Source organism: Natator depressus, chromosome 8 (assembly GCF_965152275.1).
Source record: "Natator depressus isolate rNatDep1 chromosome 8, rNatDep2.hap1, whole genome shotgun sequence".
NCBI classification, from domain to species: Eukaryota; Metazoa; Chordata; order Testudines; family Cheloniidae; genus Natator; species Natator depressus.
In genome coordinates this window covers 69,092,171-69,112,032 of record NC_134241.1, presented here as the reverse complement: position 1 = coordinate 69,112,032, position 19,862 = coordinate 69,092,171, and the positions used below count along the sequence as shown (strand labels likewise).

The 19,862-nt window shown below is 41.9% G+C and overlaps 2 protein-coding genes across 5 annotated transcripts in view; both read left to right on the top strand.

Annotated features, from left to right (window-relative positions):
• The window catches only part of LOC141992315 (putative oxidoreductase ZK1290.5), a 73,666-nt gene extending 68,397 nt beyond the window's left edge, over positions 1-5,269 (top strand). Inside the window, exon 7 of one of the 4 annotated variants that reach the window (XM_074961246.1) lies at positions 2,456-5,269. In XM_074961246.1, the coding sequence (XP_074817347.1) occupies positions 2,456-2,539 (84 nt within the window). In that variant the 3' untranslated portion in view covers positions 2,540-5,269. Of the gene's footprint in view, positions 1-1,341 lie in introns of all 4 variants that reach the window. The other 3 variants (XM_074961244.1, XM_074961247.1, XM_074961245.1) reach the window with 3 other exon arrangements.
• A 2,997-nt stretch (positions 5,270-8,266) lies between these two features.
• On the top strand, positions 8,267-12,720 carry S1PR1 (sphingosine-1-phosphate receptor 1). Its single transcript, XM_074962216.1, has 2 exons — positions 8,267-8,465; positions 9,929-12,720. Exon 2 carries the CDS (start codon positions 10,073-10,075, stop codon positions 11,213-11,215), a length of 1,143 nt encoding a protein of 380 aa, XP_074818317.1. The 5' UTR covers positions 8,267-8,465; positions 9,929-10,072; the 3' UTR covers positions 11,216-12,720.
• Positions 12,721-19,862: the final 7,142 nt, after the last annotated feature.

Sequence of the window (19,862 nt, the reverse complement as noted above, 5' to 3'; positions counted from 1 at the left end):
TAACTTAGCTATGAAATACAGGTTTTTTCCCTTTTTCATCTGACTTTTTACAGTTTCATGGTGAGAGAGAAGGGAGAGTTCTTTTCTGTGAGCTCTTTATTCCCCAATGGCTCTCCACAGCATAGATCCATCCCATAAAAATAAATTAAGTCTACCACTGCTGGAGGAATTTGTGGTAAATCATTCAACTGGGTGCATGGCAAGGTTGGTAAATGATCACTCTCTGGAGTATAGAGATGGAAGTCCTGTACTGTGGCTTAAATTGACTTTCTTGGCATAGAAAGAGTAGGCTCTTTTAATAGAGGCCTTATATTAATGGCACAGCAAATGTTTTTGTTAATCATATGATATGTCCAGTGTAGCACGATTATCATAAAATACTGGTCTACAGCTATACACACCTTTGATTTATCTGGAAGATGATTATCACAATCCATTCTGTCTAGGGAATTGTCTTCTTGCTCAGTTTCTTTCAGAATTACACAGAAACAAGGTTCCAATTAGTGGCAGATATTTCAATTAAGACTATATTCTTGCTCCTTTGACTTCAGTGTTTAGCTCTGATGCTCTGTCCAGTAATGTCAAGTTTGCTGGTGAGACAGAGAAAGCTAACAGTAGAATTTTGCTGGACTGATTTGCATCATTGGAGTAAAAGTGAGTTTGAGAATATCTTTCCACTACATTTTTGTTAGTATTATGTTATCCAGTTGCACCACTAGGACACTTCTGTTATATTTTAATAAGTGCAAAAAAAGATACGTAGTGATGGGATATAGTAAAGTTTCTGAGGACTTTGGATGCAGTGACTTCTGGTAAAAGTATTTCAAGTCACTTACTGAACTCCTTTCAATCCTATTTTTATTTCCTGCTGCTGACTTCCTCTTTTTTCCCCCCTTTCTCTGTCTATTGCAGTGGCATTAATAAACTCAGTGCTGTACTTGTAATTCAGACACTAGTGTGCTAACGCTTATTAATTCTTACTGTTTTGGAACTAAGCTGCTCCTGATTTCACCCATTTTTTACTGGTCTAGTTCACAAAAATAAGTTGTATTATATGGAAACACAAAACACTAATTTAGGCTTTGCAACAAATAAGTGAAATATGTATTTCAAGATCACTTTGAAATAGAAGTCAGTTTAATTAATGCTAAATTACAGTCTAACCCCCCAGGGCTCTTATGACACCCATATACACATTAAATAAGTTAATCATGATTAATATTATTATGTTATTTAACAATACAATGAAACCTGATTTTATTATTTGATAGCATATTTATAGTAAACAATCTATCTTTACCTGCTTTACTCTAATCACTGTATTATTTCCCTCAAACCCAGGTTTTTGATTTTAGTCTGAGGGAAGAAGATCTGGAATTTTTAGATTCTTTGAACATCAACAAAAAACTGATTCACCTAACCTATCCGTTATGGAAAGGATAACTTCAAACCAGATTATTCTAACCTGCAACAACACTAATACATTTTGAACGGCACGAAACTGTTTCACATCTACATTGTTCTATTACCTTTAAAGCTCCTGTCAATAGCTTATGATGTTGACTATTATATGCACAAAGTGAATTAAATGTGGCTTAGTTTCTCTCTTCTCTCTCTCTCACACACACACACACATACGTTTCTTAATAATCTGTTTCTCTGATGTCCAGGTCTTTCTGTAATATTTTCTTCTGATAGTTTGAGTTATTCTGTTCAACCTCACCATATTTGAATTCAGCGGCTACTGTTTGGGACCCTGCTTCAGTCAAGACTTGGACCAATTTATACTTATTGGAGTTCTGGCACTCCGGCCCAGATTTTCAAAGGTATTTGGGCACCTAAAGATGGAGATAGGCACATAGTGAGATTTTCAGAAGCATTTAAGGTGCCTAACTCTAGTTGAAATCAATAAGTTAAGCACCTACGTGCTTTCGAAAGCTACATTTTAAAAATCTAAATACCTTTAGAAATCTGACTTTAATTTCAGTGGAAGCAGGATTGTCTCCTCCATCCAGCTTTCAGTTATGGGCAAAACTCCTTTTCACTTCAGCACGTTATAACGTGTTCAAAGTGAGTTTCTTAATAAAAAAATAAAACAGTACTTAGTACATCCATCTGTGCTTTCCATAAGGGAGTAAGTAGCCCTATTCTGATTTACAGATGAGGAAACTAAGAGGTTAAGTGACTTGTGCAAGCTCATATAGCAAGTCAATCACAGAGCTGGGAATACAACCAGTATATCCTGATTTGTAATCTGGGATTCCGCAATTGGACTGTGAACAGAGTGCTAAATTCTGATCTTTTTCACATTAGTACAAATCCAGAGAAACTACTGAAGTTGGGTGTAGTTACGCCTGGTTTACAGTGGTGCAACAGAGATCAGAATCTGACTCAGAGTCTCCATTCTGTAGTTTACATTTCTCCCGTTTTCATTTAATTTTGTAAATTCTTCCAGGACACTGCAGGCCATTATCTGAACTCTTCCTCAGTTGGGCAAAGCTACGCTGTTGGCACTCTTACAAGGACCATCAAGTCCTGACTTACTTGAAGGAACAGCCCTGATAGCTCTCATGGTGCCTGATCTCCAGTCTTCATTTTGTCTTATTAAAGAAACAAGCACTTTTTGCATTCAAAGACTCAAAGGTTTGACTGCACAAATGATTGTGTGCAAAAAATTGTGGGCAGTCTACAAAAAATGTACAGAGTGGATAGTGGGGGAGTCGCACTCAGAGGCTTGCTGTGTGAAAGCAGTCACTGATGCAAAAGTTTGAGAACCACTGCTCTAACTACTTGAAGCAGTAGTTAAACTTTCCCAGTCGCATGGTTTCCTGACACCCAACGTTTTAAGAAAACATACGGGTGAAGTGGCTGCTCTGTAACAGTCCACTGCTAGACATTTAACTATACTACATCCATCCCACTGAAATTTGCTTTCTGATATATTTGAGATTCAGGGACAGTGTCCCTTTGTTCTCTAATTCTGGGCTAAAGATAACCTTTCTCCTGATCTTGAACACAGGTAATTCCAGAGCAGAAAGTTCAAATGAGCCATATATATGGAATTTCAAAGATGTTAGATTTTATAGCAGGATAATTTAGGATGTATTCAATACAGCATTCCTTCACAGTGGAGCCAACAGTCATTTTAAATTAGGAAAGTTAAGAGATCTAACAGAAAAGTTCCCTTTCTATCATTAATCAGGACGGAATGAAATGCTAGTGTAAACTAGTTCATTAATAGACAACAACAACAATGGTAAATAGTGCAGATACATATTCAGGTGACCTCCTGTATCCCTCTAAGAGCCAGCTACTCATCAGTAGCTGGAGAGAAATTTCTGGCCATTTCCTATTCAATATACAAACTCACAATATCTCTGTTCACACTGTTTTTGAGATGGCATTCCTTAAGTAATACATAAGCTTTGGGTCATCGTTTTCACAGTCTCATTTCTTAAAAAAATATGGGGCAACTGTTATCTCAGTAGATCTTCTGAAATTTACCTGATATCAATTATACAAGAACTTAATCATCTGAATTGGCCTGCAGCTTTACTTTGACACAAAATGTTCATTTACATTTCGGATTGGTACAATAAGAGTGAAAGAAAAGAAGAAAGTCACAGCACAGCTAAAAGAAAGACCTTGGCCAAACTTAGCCCTGGTGTACATGGGTGCTTCTCCTGTGACTTGCAATGGAATAGCAAGCACATCAGTGCAATTGTGCCTGGCTTTACTGGGGTGATTTTGGTATACACGCAAAACAAAACTATTTATACTGAAAAAGTGACAGGACAGTAACACTTCATGTTGTGATGTGGAGTACCCAGGTGCAGAACCAGTTTGGGATATCTTGTTCAGATCACAAAGGTGATAAACTCAGTAGATGGGGAACTCACTAGATATGCAGTCACCTCCTGCGGGCCAATTCCTGGAGCAGTAACAGTGCCCCTTGGAGATGGGCACTCATTAGCTCTTTATGCACTCTTATTGTCTCAAGAGAGGAAAGTGTACAGTTTAAAGGGAGTAGAATGGGGTAAGAACCTCTGAAGGAAGGGTGGGGAATTCTCCTCTCTCCATATGGAGAGAACCTATCCTTGGACAAATGGGTGCACAGCAGAATTAACAAGTCTTTGCCTCTTGCCTAGCTCTGGCTTCTTTGAAGCTCCACTTGTCTTTTCACAGTCGATTCAGGCTAGGTAAACAGCCTGTAGCAAAATCAAACCAAAAGTAGCCCTGGAGTTTGCTTCTTTTCCAGTACTGTATCAGCTGTTGTGACTCAGAAATAATGCTTGCAGGAAACAAAGTGCTTATTCTCAGATATCAGGATAAGAACCGGAGTTATTCAGCCGGTTCAATATAGCCAGAAACAGAAAAGTTTGGTTTTGCCTGTGCTCCTGTAGTCTGTAACCCAGTGAAATGCACCAAAAGGACTCATTAGAAATCAGCCTTGGAAAAAGTGCAGAAGCAGAGGAAAAGGCTGGGAGAGAAGAAAAGGAGGAGATGCACCTGGAGGACAAAAAGATCACAAAAGAAGTGTAGGAAAGATAGTGACAAATAACATGCCTCATGCCTGTTCTAGGGAGAGTATCTGAAAGGGTAAGAAGATAATTCAGCCTCCATGTACCATTTGTTGTTTGCTGAGCTGCCAACACGGATGTCAAGTAGGGGTGGTCAGCCAGCATTGATGCTGGATTTTGTGATGTGGGCACCTGATTCCTGAGAACTGGATTGAGATTACCAAGCCATTTTACACAGGCCACTGAATAGTCAGATGAGAACAACTTTCAGTCAGGACCATTTTAGGCTGGATTTTGACCAGACACCTAAAAATCAGTACAGAGATACCCTGAGTCATCCCCAAGTACAGCACGTTACTTTCATGTACTGCTACCTTAGAGTAAGGTTACATGAGAATGTATTTCCTGAAAAGAAATACATTTAAAAAGATATCTATTAACTCACTTCCACTTAGTTGTCTTCATAAATAAGCTAAATAAGGGGTGTCACTAAAATATGCAACTTGTGTATGTGAGGCAGTTACAAGGGGATGCATATGTCAACCTCAAGCATGATTTATTTTTGCATGACTTTTCTGACAGTTGCAATTTAACCGCTGTATTTTCCTCCAGTCTCAAGAACTTTCATGATTCTAGTTTTGTGGTAGATGAGTAAATGTCTGTTTTCAAGTACAATTTCAGCTGAATCATTCATGGAGAGGTGTGGAGCAATTGAAACATGACTATCAACATAAATAAAATGAGATGCTCTGGTCTGTGTGGCAGTGTTATTGCCAACTGAATTGCATGTAATATTATGAAATAAAAGACCTAATTTATTAAAATCTTATTGTGTATTGTGATGTTCCTTCGTATTGAGATCTTGGGTGGGGTAAAGAGAACAGTGCAAGGAGGGGAAGAAGGTTTCTGCATGGTTAGCCACATTGACAACCCAAGTAAGGGTTAATATTCCAAACACTACAGAATAGTATTTATTTCAAAGTTTAAAAGGAGAATGAATAAACCCCATGTAACACTCTCTCTCTCTCTCTCTCTCTCTCACTCACACACACACACACACACACACATTCTCTATCCATAGAGTATCCGCCAACTCTCTCTCAGCACCAGTCACTGTCACTGCCTTTTTTGTTCTAATAATAAATAATGAATTTAAAATATTTAGCATTTTTCAGAATGAAAGTGCTTCACATCTTCAGATATTTACAAATATTAATCAATCCTCAGGATGCCCCCCCCACCACCACACCCAGTGAGGGAAGTTCAAAAGGTAAGTGGTTTTTTTTTTCCTTTATACAGATGGGAAATCTGATACACAGTGAATTTAGATGAATTACTCATGGCTACACAGGGAGTTAGTGTCAGATCTCAAGTGCTATTAGCTACCCAAAATATGGTCATTTCACTAGCCCACACTGCCTTTTGTAGGTAAGAACGTTACCACAAAAAGGGGTCAAGTATAACAGTGTGGCACAAAACAATGAGAAATGTTCCGTTTTTAGAGGCAATAACAACAAACCTTTTATTCAACTCATTCCACAAGTGTTATTTTTAAAATCCACAGCTGGAACAGAAGCACATGAAATGACATATAAAGGGCACACTGTGACACTATTTTTTGGTATGGTCTCCATCATTGTCATCCTGATTTCTTTACCTCTTAACCCCATCTAGAGAATCTCTTGCGGGGGAAAGAACAGAAGAGATGCGGGAGTTTCCTTCTCATCTGTGACAAATCCTAGTTTGGAACCCGTGGTCCTCTATTGTTGGCTGGCATAGGAAAGGTAGATGTTGGAATTAATGGGCAGGAGGGGGAAGAATCAGGGACGGATTAGTTATTTGGCATAAAAGGCTCATGACTGTGACCCTTGGCTCTGGGGTCAATATGCTCAGGGGTGGCAAGTTATATGGGCCCATGGTGCCCATGCTCCAGAAAATTCAGAGTCCGGGGACCCAGCTCCACCAATGTTTGGAGCAAGGTCTCTTCCCCAGGCCCTGCCAGCCACCCCGGGCACCTCCCCTGGAGCATCCCCCAGCCCCGCCTGCTGCCCTTGTGCACCTCCCCTGGAGCATCTCTGCCTGCGCCCTGGGCAGCTGCCCTGCTGCTCCGCACTGTGCTCCCTCGCTGGCCACTGCCAGCTACAAAAGGGGGCAGCAGGCTGAGGAGGTAGAAGGCGCACGTGTGATGGCAGCCCCCACCCCACCCCCGGCACCCACCACAGGGGAGGCGAGGAGTCTTCTGGACCTGAGAGGGGCCAGGCCCTTAGGAGCACATGCAGTGACAGTGCCTGGTCAGTGTGCTGCCACGGGGGAAAGGGGGCCCCTCCCTCAGAGCTTGCTGTTGCCAGCAGGGAGAGGGCTGCAGGGACTGTGGAGTCCCTCCTCTCTGGCCCCAGCCCTGGGGCAGCCTCCCTGCACCCCAAACTCCTCATCCCCAGCCCCGTCCCACCTCAGAGCCCGCATCCCCAGCCAAAGCCCTCTCCCTCTGCACCTTAACCCTCTGCTGCAGCTCTGAGCCCCTCCCACACCCCAAACCCTTCGGCCCCACCCCATTAATTTTATGTGCACCAATATGTAGGTGGGGGTGGGGAGGCAGGACTTTGACCCATTCTGGGCACCACCAAAAATTATACAAACCTGCCACCCCTGAACTGATGATGCTGTCAGCGCACATGGTCAAGGAGTGCAAGTGGAGCACACTGCGCATAGCATAGGCCATCTGCTCTCAGGAGACAGGCAGGTCCTGGCATTAACATTTGGAGCTGCAGGAGCCTGCCAATGTCTGCTGGTGGAAGAGGGGAGCCCAGGCCTCAGTCGTCACTATCCTAGTGTTGGCGGCAGAAGGGCGGACGGGGTCCCGGCTGCTGCTGTGGTATTCCTTGGGCAGCAGTGAAAAGGAAGAAGACCTGCGATGCCATCACTTGCCTCCAAGGATGGAAGGAGGGCATTCTCCTGGCCAAACTGCTGCTTTCCCAGGGGAGCTGATGTACAGGGTTCCACTCACCTCACATTTGCCCCGCCTTGCTGGGCAGAAGGGTCTGTTAGCTCAATCCAGTTTGCTTAGCAAAGCGGGCATCTCGACAGGCATTTTAAGCATGCTAAGCCACCTAGAGGGAGCCAACACGATTCAAACACGGCCTTTCCCCCTGTGGGGCAGTGATGCCTGCGGGGGGAGCAAGGATCCCAGAGAGGGTGACATTGCCTAGTGCCTGAAGCAGGGGGCCTCTGGGAGGTGGGAGACTGGGATGTCTTTTAGGCACTCAAGGGTTAAAAGAATGAAGTCATTTCGTGCTAGGTCTCCCCCACACCTCCTCTGGCTGAAATCTCGGGTCTCCCCAGCTCTGAATCCTGTCGCTGACTTGACTATGAAATCTGGGGGTAGAAGGGAGAGGAAGAGGCTAGCCCTGCTTTGTACCAGGCTAGCTCCAGAGTGACTCCTCGAGGGGCTTCCACCAGCGTTGAGGCTGGCTCCTCAGCGCCTCTTCCCATGTGTGTTTTGTGTTAAACACCCAGCCCCCGATCTGCTACAGCCCCTGCAGCAGGAGGGAGATGGGATTAACCCTTCCCCGCCGGCAGCGGAGCGCTGGCTCAGGCACGAGAGAAAAGGGTGGGAGGAGAGCTGACCCTGGCGGCCCGAAGCTTCTCTGCTTGACTGATTTCAGTTAGGGCACCGCACCCTGTCTAGGGTTCAGATCTCGAATTCAGCTGTGTGTGTGTCAAGGAACCCAGCAGGGCAGATGCAACGAAATCAGCCTGTGGTTACTGAAGAGTTAAAAAGCTGCCTAAATCGTCTCTTTAGAAAAATAGGAAACCCAAGGGGTGGAGACCACTAGCTAAAGGAAACGTTTAAAGCCACTTGCATAACAAAGCCAAGTTGGAGTTCCTTCTGGGGCAGCAGAGATGCGGAGTGCAGTGGCTTCAGAGACTGAACGCTTTCTGAGCAAGGTAAGCATTGGGAGCACAGTTTGGGACGCTGGCACTAGAAACCAGCTTTTTGGTATAAATCCCCGTTTAAAAATCAATGCTCTGAGTGAGTCTTCCCCAGAAATACTGGATTACTGACTCAAGAGCTTCCTTCGTCGGCTGCTGAGCCTCCCCTTACTTTCTGCCGGAGTAGATGTGGGTTTAGCTTTAATTATTATTACTCATGTTTATTATAGTATTGTACCTCAGAAACATCCAGGAATGGAGACCCATTGGTCCAAGCACCATACAAACACAGAGTTTCTGCTTTGTGATTCTCATTTTGATGAGTGAAGTAGAATAGCCAGTGTCCTTAGCAACTGTTAACTACTCAGCATCAGCAACTGTGTTTGGCCAGGAGTAGGCAAAAGAATATTTCACAGTAAAACTACACAAATTTGTTAGTGAGATCTCTGGGAGAATTTGATAGAGAAGTAATGATCTGATCACTCTTGTATATCACACCTTAACATGCTAGGCACCTGGGATTCCACTTTCTGCTTCTCTACTTCTATAATCTTTTCTTTTCTGCTTTCCTTGCATTATTTAACACAGCTAATTCATTTGCTTTTGTTTTACTTCCACCCTTAAGTGGCACCTATAATTTTACAAGCCTTATAAATTTTCTTTTTTGTGTGTTTATACATGTTATATTTGTATTTGCAATAACTAAATTCCAAACTGACATTTGCTCATGCCTTTGTTTCAGACAGACTTACAAAATGTGTTTGATAGCTTATTTTATTTGCTTTTCTGAATTTTACACTGGCACAACTTTTGCAAAGGATGATCTTGCCAAATAGAAGTGAGTAGGGACAGCTTTTCTGCTTACAGCTTTGAGATGGGTCTCTTTACACACATCAGTGAGCACCAACCCCTTTACCTCTTCTCAAGATGGCATCAGTAAATTGCAGAACTGCCCTCCCTCACAACACATTTAGAATGTTAATAGTGGAAAAACAGTGAGGTCGCTCCAGTCAAGTGATTTTCATGCCGGACTCATTTTGTGCATTTTCAGTTGCATTTAAAACAAATCAAGCCTTTTCTCTTTCTAAACCTGAACTTTTAAAAGGTTTCCTACGTCAAAAGTTTGAGAAATTGAGAGGGAGAGACGGAACTTGTGTTTTCCACTGGCTTACCTTGGGATCCCTCGCACTGGGTGAGATATAGACACTCAGTGCAAGTCCCATTGCTCCTACTTATTTGTGCAAATCTGCATTAAGAAAAAAATTTTATTGGATGAGCTTTATCTATTTACTTTGCTGAGCCATTTTTTTTACATGGTGGGGGGAGAGGGTGAATGGACCTTAGTGATTCGTTTGTGATCTAATATCTAAACCTGACATGCAGTGAAATGAACAGATTGTTTTACATTGTTTTCAGTTTGCCACCTTGTTTGCATCCCTTCCTCTGACTCTTTGCTTTGTTTATGCCCCTGCTTTAAGGGCTGTGGTGTCTGAGGCTACCCAGGGAGTACCGGACACTGGAGCCTCCACCTCAAAGATACTGCCACAAGGGTGGCCGGTGAGGTTTCTACTTGACTTCACCCTCTAGTGGGTGGCTGGAGAAGTGCCGCTCAGCCTGGAACCATGGACTCTACCACCAGCCGCCAGAAGAAAGTTTTCAATGACTCAGTCAGCGATTATGTCAACTCTGAAATCATTAAGAAACATTACAACTTCACAGGGAAGTTAAACGAGAAGGCAGACAGTGGAATAAAAGTGACCTCAGTGGTTTTTATCATCATTTGCTGCTTTATCATCTTAGAGAACATTTTTGTCCTGCTGACCATCTGGAAAACCAAGAAGTTTCATCGACCCATGTACTATTTCATTGGGAATTTGGCTCTCTCAGACTTGCTGGCTGGGGTGGCTTATACTGCCAACCTTTTGTTATCTGGACACAAAACCTATAGTCTCACCCCTGCCCAGTGGTTTGTCAGGGAAGGCAGCATGTTTGTAGCTCTGTCAGCCTCTGTGTTCAGCCTGCTGGCCATTGCCATTGAGCGGTATATCACCATGCTGAAGATGAAACTCCACAATGGGAGCAACAGTTTCCGCTCCTTCCTACTGATCAGTGCCTGCTGGGTGATATCCATGATCCTAGGGGGGCTCCCTATTATGGGCTGGAACTGCCTCGACCACCTGCAGAGCTGCTCCACTGTGCTGCCTCTCTACCATAAGCACTATATTCTCTTTTGCACTACGGTTTTCACTGGTCTTTTATTATCCATCGTTGTCCTCTACTGCAGGATCTATTCCATGGTCAGGACTAGGAGCCGCAGGCTGACATTTCGAAAAAACATTACCAAAGCCACAAGGAGCTCAGAGAAATCCCTAGCCTTACTCAAGACAGTCATCATTGTCCTGAGCGCATTTATTGCCTGCTGGAGTCCCTTGTTCATCCTACTCTTGCTGGATGTGGGGTGCAAAGTGAAGGCCTGTTCAATCCTCTTCAAAGCTGAATATTTCTTAGTACTGGCTGTGCTCAATTCAGCCACGAACCCTATCATCTATACCTTAACCAACAAAGAGATGCGAAGGGCCTTCATCAAGATCCTGTGCTGCTGCAAATGCCCCTCTGCAGATTCTGGGGCCAAATTCAAGAGGCCAATCATAGGAGGGATGGAGTTTAGCCGAAGCAAATCTGACAATTCCTCCCACCCACAGAAGGATGAGGGTGACTGCCCGGAGACAATCATGTCTTCAGGCAATGTCAACTCATCTTCTTAGAAGTATCCATCGGGGGCATATTTAAAAGCCTCCCCTTTGAAACCTAACAGACAAGAAGCTACCTGCTCACTGTAGCAACTCCAAAGAGATGGCCTAAGTGAGCAAGGTAGCATTAGTTCTGAAGAGGCAAGCAGGGCACTTGCAAGGGTGGAGTTCAGGAAGTTGGACAGACTGTTCCAGCTTGAAAACATTTCCCTATGGAGCATGTTTTGTCTTTGCACTGAGGCAGACTCAGGATTGCCAGGAGTATTCATAACTCGGAAAGACTGATGCCTTGGTGAAACGGTGCCATGTGTGTGTGTGCGAGTATGTGCATGACTGAGAGGCAGAAGGAGGAGGGTGGGAGAATGAATTTTTTTTTTTCTGTGTGAAGAACGTGAAGTTATTATTTCTTCACTTGCAGAAAAAGCCCTGACACAAAAGACCTTTCTGTACCAAGTTTAGGGATGGCTCTACTATCCTGGGTCACAAGCGTTTGCCATTTGGCACACAGCAGAAAAGAGATCACACCAATGTAATCTAGATCACTGACAACCATAGGCTGGCATCACTTTCCTGAGTTTTTAGATGTAATAAGCTTTCACCTGCGGAGTCCAAAGCTTTTCTTTAGCAAGATCAGTTCTGTGAAGTTGTGCTGAAAATTCATATTACTTTTACGATCATGAGCCAGACTCTGCATTCGATTACATTCATATAACCCCAAAGAAGTCAACAGGATTGCACGGGAGGAGCTCAGAATAGCATTTGGCCCGATAGATCTATTGATTTGTTATATTGAGTATGAAATAAATTACATGACCATAATAGTTACGGGATAAAACTACAGTTAAAGAGAAAATTAACGTGTGATATTTGACAAGATAAATATAATAAGATCAAGTACTATTGGCATCAGTGTTTTTGCCTGAGTAAGGACAGAGTAAAAACTGAAAAAGAACTTCAGGATTTGGCCCATAGTGTTTCCATAGTAAAGATTGATTAGAAAGTCTGTATAGAATACCATGAGATTCAGAGAAATATAGAAGGACCTTTGTCCAAGTGAAATGGCTATTGATGACATATAAATGTACTTTCATAACAAAATGCAAGACATTTTTTGACACTTACTTTGTGTTCTTTGATTAGAATGTTCATAATTTCAGCAAAGATATCTGTACTTTATCAATTCACGTAAGAAATACCTTTAATTTAAATTGAATGTATTTGTTTTATGGCATCATTTCTATTACGGTATTTTTCTAACCTGCATTAAGGGGGTTGAATGTATACAATAGATATAATTAACGAGATGCAGAAGTCTTCAAACACCTAGAGCATTACTATAACAAAAAAGTGTATCGGGGTAGCTGAACAATTGATTAATGTACAGTTATTGTCGAAACCTAGAAGTGATTTTCTATAAAAATATTGTCTTTGTAGTATGATTTCCAGTGCAATTAAACTGATTTTTTTCTTTGTTTTTAAAAAATAGTATTTAAAATGTTTGACTTTTATTGTTCAATTTGCACATAGCTTTATTGATTTCTAAACATTAATAAACTGATTTTTTTAAGATGCTACTATCACAATTTTTTTTTGTACTATCATCAAGATCTGGAGCATGATTAATTGATCATAGAAGTCAATGGAAAGACTCTCATTGATTTCAATAGACATTGGATGAAGCTGATTCTGCATGACATTTCTGTTCAATTAAGGACATAGATCCATAATGACACCTTTATTTACAAAACAATATAAAAGGGTACAAGAACATGATTGTTTAGGTGCTCCAATAGAAAGGTGATGGGTGCCAGTAAAAGAACTTGAATATATCTATGCTCCAGAGCAAGAAATTTCACTATGGCAAATAATGGAGATTACTGCAGTTACTGTCCAGACTGGAATAAATGAAATACCATATAATTCAGGAGATCATGCATTAGAAATTAAGTCATATATTAATCAGTCCCATTTTTGTTGTATTTATATATGGAAATGGGGGAAAAAATCTTTAAAAATAGTTGTGAATTTTGCTGTTAGCTTATTACAAACATCAAGGTGGTTTATATTTAAAATATAAAGCGAGAGCCTCAACTGGCGTAAATCAATGTCACTCCACTGACTTTGTCAGCTGAGGATCTGGCCAATGTTTTTCAGTAGCTACTGTATTTCTTCCAAGATTTGACTCTTCCATTTCCCCTATTGCTGCCATTCTCTCTAGGTAATACTTTAAAAGTTTCATTCAGCTTATACAGGATACAGTTGGGGCGTAAAGATAAACCTCACCTTCTTATGCAGTACGTCATTTCTGTGCAAGGTTTACTGTGGGAAACTGAAGCCTACTAACTGAGGAAGGCTTTAGGTCAGAACCTCTCACTTCCTGAAGGAAATTCCAAAAATGCCCTGAAGACAAAAGAGTGGAAACAGACTGGAATTTCTCTCCATCTGTCTGCCTGTACGGAAGGAATGATTTCATGTATGCTCACTTCCTAGGCTTTTTAATTACTGTCCTGAGCAAAGCTGGAAAAAATGTCAAATCTGTATTTGTGCAAAAGATAAAACTTTTCTTGGCTTAGGCCTACATTCTGGCAGTGACTTAGGGCACTGATAGGCAATAGGGAACATAAGCTAAATGCTCTGTGTATGATTTGTTCCCCTCCCCACCATGCAGAGGGCTGGAATGATGATTATGCACTACTTAAATTACACTTAAGCCCTCGGAATGAGAACTGATGTAGTCCAATAGATAGGGCAATTGATGGAGATTTAGGTTCTATTTCCAGCTGCTGTATGCCATGGGCAAGTAATTTCCTCTCACTGTCCCTTTGGTCCCCCTTCCCACCCTTTGTCTGTCTTGTTTATTTAAGCTGTAAGCTCTTTGGGGCAGGGACTGCCTTTCATGATGTGTTTGTACAGTGGGGACCCAGGTTTGGTTGGGGCCCTCTAGGCTCTACTGCATTTTATGCAATAAATAGAAAGTGATGCGTTAGCCTCATACACCCATGTGCAGAGGGGGTTAGTATATCAGCCTTTATGAAGGAACTCTCCTGATACAGATGACTGGTAACTCACTTCCTGGCTAGTTAGGACATACCCGCTCATTCTCAAAGAGATTCATACTTTGGGAATAGAGGTGATGTCGTATATAATAAAAACTAGGGGTTCATGTCAGGAAGTGAGACGTACAGATCTACTTAACCTCCTTCTCTCTTTTCTATGTGGATTCTCTAGGCCACTGACATCTATTCCAATAAATCAACAGGTTTATGCCAGCTACTGAGCATTCTATGCTGCAGAACGTGCACCTTCCTACTCCACAGAGCTGCTCCCTGTACACGGGGAGTCAGATCCATTTCACTTTCATGGCAAAAATAAGTTTTCACTGCTTTTTACTCCTTTAGCCCGGCTGAGCCAACACAGCAACAAGAGAGGGAGCTGGATTGTATTCCTCCTTGTGCAACATCAACAGAATTTTACATTCCATTCCAATTAGTTACCTCTGCAAAACCAATGGGTTTCACAGGAGTCACCAAGGGCTGTGATCTGGCCCCTTTACATTTTGTTTCTGGGCCATAAAGGGGTTGAAAACAGCTGCATCTTGGCACCTGAGTATTCTCCTGGTGCAGAGTTCCCTGGGTGAGGTAGGGTGAACAAAGTTGCTGTGCCATCCTCCAGTAGTGACCAGTGTTTTAGGGGATGGTAGTGGGAATATTGTGTAATGGAGGAGTTGTGGTCAGAGTGCTCTATACTCCAGATGTTTGGGGCCCACGGAGCAGTCAATGTGGGATGTTCAAAGTTATTCTAAGGAAAACAACCCCTGCAGCTGCTGTAAATTATGCTGAGAAGGGGGGGCCAAAATTGAGGAGGCACAAAGGTAGCTATGGTCTTGACATCATCCAATCCCCTTGACAAACCACCTTCCCCACACCAGCTCCAATCCACTCTAAGGCATCACTCATTGTAACTAACTACAGAGCTAACAGTTCTCCAAGTATGTAGAGAGAATTACGTTGTCTTTGGAATCTCACAGCACAAGGTCTTTCCAGCATTTAATTTTGTCTGCCAACCAGTGTCCAGACAGTCCAAATGTAGTTCACATTACAAGTCACCTCTACTGAAGTTGGAATTGCTATCCATAGAACCTGCTCTCTTCCCAGTGCCAGAATTCACAGCAGGATGAGCTGTCCCACAGGCAGCCATTGTGCAAAATGAACTCAAGGAAAGAGACTATGCTTAGTGGTTTAGCCACTCTTGTGTACGCAATATGTTACTCTTGCATATATTTTAGAGGTCACAGAATTAAAGTGTCGTAAGGAATAAATGTGATGAAAGAAAGGCAAGAACAGGATGCACTGTACATTTCCTCCTATAGTTTCACGTGAGGTTCTGGTGCATGGATCTAATTTTCTTCTTCTCATATAGTTTTTTTTCATTGCAGATGTCTTACTGCAGTTCCATCTGTGGTTGTTATGTCAACAGAGTGGCTATTATAAGTATAATTTCAGTTTCCCCAAAATTTGGTTGTTCTCTAATTACCTGTCAGCCATGAAAATGAAATTAACACTGCAGGAACCTGGTAATCAGACTTTTCCTTTTCACCCCTACCAAAGTTCTCTGCACTGCAGGTAAATCACTTAGGAACTCCACTAATATTAACTCTCATTAAGCACTCTACCACAAGGTGCTGTCCACAAACCCCTAAAGGGCACACTTCAATTAGCCTTTTTACACATGAAAAGCAAAAGTTGACAGCCATGTGGCTATGGATGAAGAGCTAGTGAAAGCTGTAGCTATGTGAATGACACTTACCAGAGCAGAGTCTGAATCTCTAAATGTACACTGCAATTAGACATCTGCACCTGGCCCATGCCAGCTGCCTCTGGCTCGCTGGGCTCGGGCTAAGGGGCTGTTTAAGTGTGGTGTAGATATTCCTGCTGGAGCTGCCTCACAGGACCCTAGAGCCCAGGTGTCTGGCTGAAACCAAACATCTACAACACAATTAAATAGCCCCTAGCCCAAGCCCAAGTCAGCTGGCACGAGCCAGCCATGGGTTTTCAATTGCAGTGTAGACATACCCTAAATATTCAGTGTTTAACCACTGATATATTGATGTTAGTTGAGGCTTTAAAGGTCTTGATCTTGCACCATTGAAGTTAATGGGAGTTTTAGCATTGGCTTCAGTGGGAACAGTATCAGGCCCATAGTGAAAAATAAAGATCCGTTGGGTTGCTTGAATATCACTCTGTTTTTAAAAAATAATTCTTACTTTTGCTTGCATTCCTGTCAGTCACTACAAGATTTCCCTGCCATGCTGGGAGCAAAGTTGATTGTGTCTGTGAGTTTCAGAATGAGACTCTGATGTTTTAAACCACAGCTCCACCCTTCAATGTCACACCAAAATTAACTGTCATTAGAAACAAAAAGTCTTCATCAGCAAAAATAAAAAAATGTTTTGTTTGCTTATGGTTGAATGTCTGGAGTAGACCAAAATTAATCAATAGCAAGGACTGGCAAGCATTTTCATATTACAGTCACAGCCATAAAGCTATTTTGAGGGGCAAAAATCTATGGAGATCGTTCATTTGATCTTCACATTTCGGGGATGCTATGTTATAGTCAAACACAGAATATAGGCTTACTATAGTGGTTTATCAAACCCTTGAATACATTAAAAAAGCAATACTGTACCACTTACTAAACCCCTAGACCTCAGGCAGACTTCAAGCTGCTTGATATAAGTAAGGAATTACAATAACTAACGAAATTTCCCTCTCAGTTCCCTGATTTGGAATGTAAGAACTTGTGCATGCAAGTATATCATTGACAATCTTACCTCTGATTCAATGGCAATGCTTCTGCTTCATTGCAATATGAGCCTGGAAAGAAGCAACACAGATTAATGGTATTGCAGATGATTGTTAGGTGAAGGAATTTCTAATTTACCCTAGTAAAACTCAGGCTGGGAGTTAGACTGCTGTTATTTTGTGGTTAATGTTATTTCTCTTTTGACAGCTGTATTATGGCAATTACCTTTATTTTTTTGCTAGTAGTGATTTTGAAATACAGTAAAACCTCAAAAGTTACAAACACCAGAGTTATGAACTGACCAGTCACTCACACATCTCATTTGGAACCGGAAGTACACAATCAGGCAGCACCAGAGACAAAACAAATAAACAAAAAGAAGCAAATACAGTACAGTACTGTGTTAAATGTAAACTGCTAAAAAAATAAAGGGAAAGCAGCATTTTTCTTCTGCATAGTAAAGTTTCAAAGCTTTATTAAGTAAATGTTCAGTTGTAAACTTTGAAAGAACAGTAACATTTTGTTCAGAGTTATGAACATTTCAGAGCTACAGACAACCTCAATTCCTGAGGTGTTCGTAACTCTGAGGTTCTACGGTAAAGGTATTGCACATTCTGAAGTGTTTAAACAGAGTTTATTTTTAGCTACTCTGACACTTTTCACACCATATTCTGAACAGTGATACCATCTCTGAACAAACAAAACAGAGAAGGCTGCGGCACGCACATGGCACAATATGCAGAGCCTTTTTCAGTGCTACTTGAATGGAGAAATTAGGCCATATTCAAGGCAATGGTTCCTGTGTGGTACATGAACCTAAATGATACCACAGGGACCTTGGATTTACGCAGCTCTGTCCTACTTAACCCTGTCCCACTCACTGCCCGTATCTCTGTCCATTGCCAACTGATACCACCTTAAAGGACATATAGGCCCAAATCCACAGAAGTATTTAGGCTGCTAACTTCCACTGAATTCAATGGAAATTAGGAACCTAAATACCTTTGTTGAGCTGAGCCTTACAGTTTTCCATGCTGGTCTCTTTCAGAGCACAGGAGTGGGGCTTTCTTTGGTTTCGCCATACTCCCCAAGTAGCTCCTCTACTGTTACAGACCTGCTGAGCTATTTGTGCTGTGCAGCAAACTGAACTAATGTCTGCGGTCAGGTTTCCATGGAATGAGAAACTGGAAATTGTGTGGTCGATTTAGCTAAATGCAAAAAATAGAGGTTCTAAATGAATTAAATCTGATTATAAATAACCCGACCACTAAAGCATCCATTGTGTTATTTACATGGATATTTTCCATTTTACACTGCTCCAAATAGTCAATATCTTTCAGATTTTTGAAGAGAAAACACATTAAAAAGTTGTCAGAGGAAACCTGGAGGTTTTCACAAGGAAACATGGAAGATTTGAGGCTTCTAGCACCAGAAAGGCATCGGAGGCAGCTTGCGGTTTTGGCATCCAGGAGTGAGTTGAGGCTCTTGGTAGCGGAGTGGGGAAGGTGATTTCTTTGCTCCCACTCTCATGCTGATCTCACAGCTCTTGACAGAAAGGAGATGCCCCTTTGCACCCTTCCCCAACAAGGATGGCTAAGCACATTAGCCTGATGTTTCTGTTAAAATGATCAGCAGTAAAATACTTGCAAGTACTGCACTTACAGTCACCTTTAGGTTTCAGAGTTAACACCCCATTGAATTTAAGAGGCCATTCATGTCTCTCTGACTGATTGTTTTAGGTTCTCTGCAGATGCAAGTGCCAGTCACATTTTTAAGTTTTCTTCAGAACCATAAGGGTTAGAAACTATTTTTTAAAAACCCAAAAGCTTAGATTCTGCACTATATGACATACTATGGTGGAATTGAACGATATTGTACTGCATTGCAGAGTTCAGCCATCACACTAAATTTGAATGAGCACAATTTTTTAGCATGTGCCAGGCATATAGAAAAAACTTTTCTCCTACATATACCTCATATGACATCAAGAGGCAAATAATTGTGCAGTTCAGGATCACCATTTAAAATGACACAAAAGATCTGATTTTGCTATTTCAGGTGGACATGGAAAAATCAGTATTTAAAATGATCAGCAAGTTTAGTGTTTTTTTGTTTTAAAGATCTTTAAATTCTTCAAGTAAGCTTGATCTCCCCATCACAAAACGCTCTCCCCCACCCCCAAGAAGTACAAGTGCATTTCAGTGAAAGTTTCTTTCTGTTTTGTAAATTCCTGACTCATTATCTCCATGAAAAGCCTCACAATGTAAGAGATACACCAGCAGACTCTACATTCCCACCTCCTACCTCCAAATGGTACAAGGGCACAATTGTAAAATCAGTGAATACCACTGGGTTACAGTGAACACAGCAAAGCAAAACTTCAAAGGAGCCTGCTCTTTGTAGCTCAGTGATTCAGGGATCAGGATTCTAGCAAGTTTTATTTCTGCCAACACAGAATAGAGCAGAGCTGGGGGAAAACAACACAGGAGGGGAGGGGAAAGGAAAGGAAAATGCAGAAGAGAAAGGTTGAGGGCAGGGAGACAGGCAACAAAATACAGGAGATGCCAAAAACAGCATAGAAAGAAGAGAGGATCATAAAAGAAATTAGAGGGGAGCAAAAGGACAGCAGTGGGCAGGGGATGAAGGGGAAAGCAATTACTTAAATAGTCTTGAAAATGGACTGGAGTGCTCAGAGGGACTGCCTTTCATCTCCAAGTCACTGGTCTAATCCAGTCCACGTCTTAGTAATGGCTGAAAGTTATCATCTGAAGGCTGTTTAGTGGTTTAAATCCTGTTCCTAGTGAACAAGGAGCTACTTTACAATGGCAATGATTTGTACCTTGCTGGCTGCCTCATGACA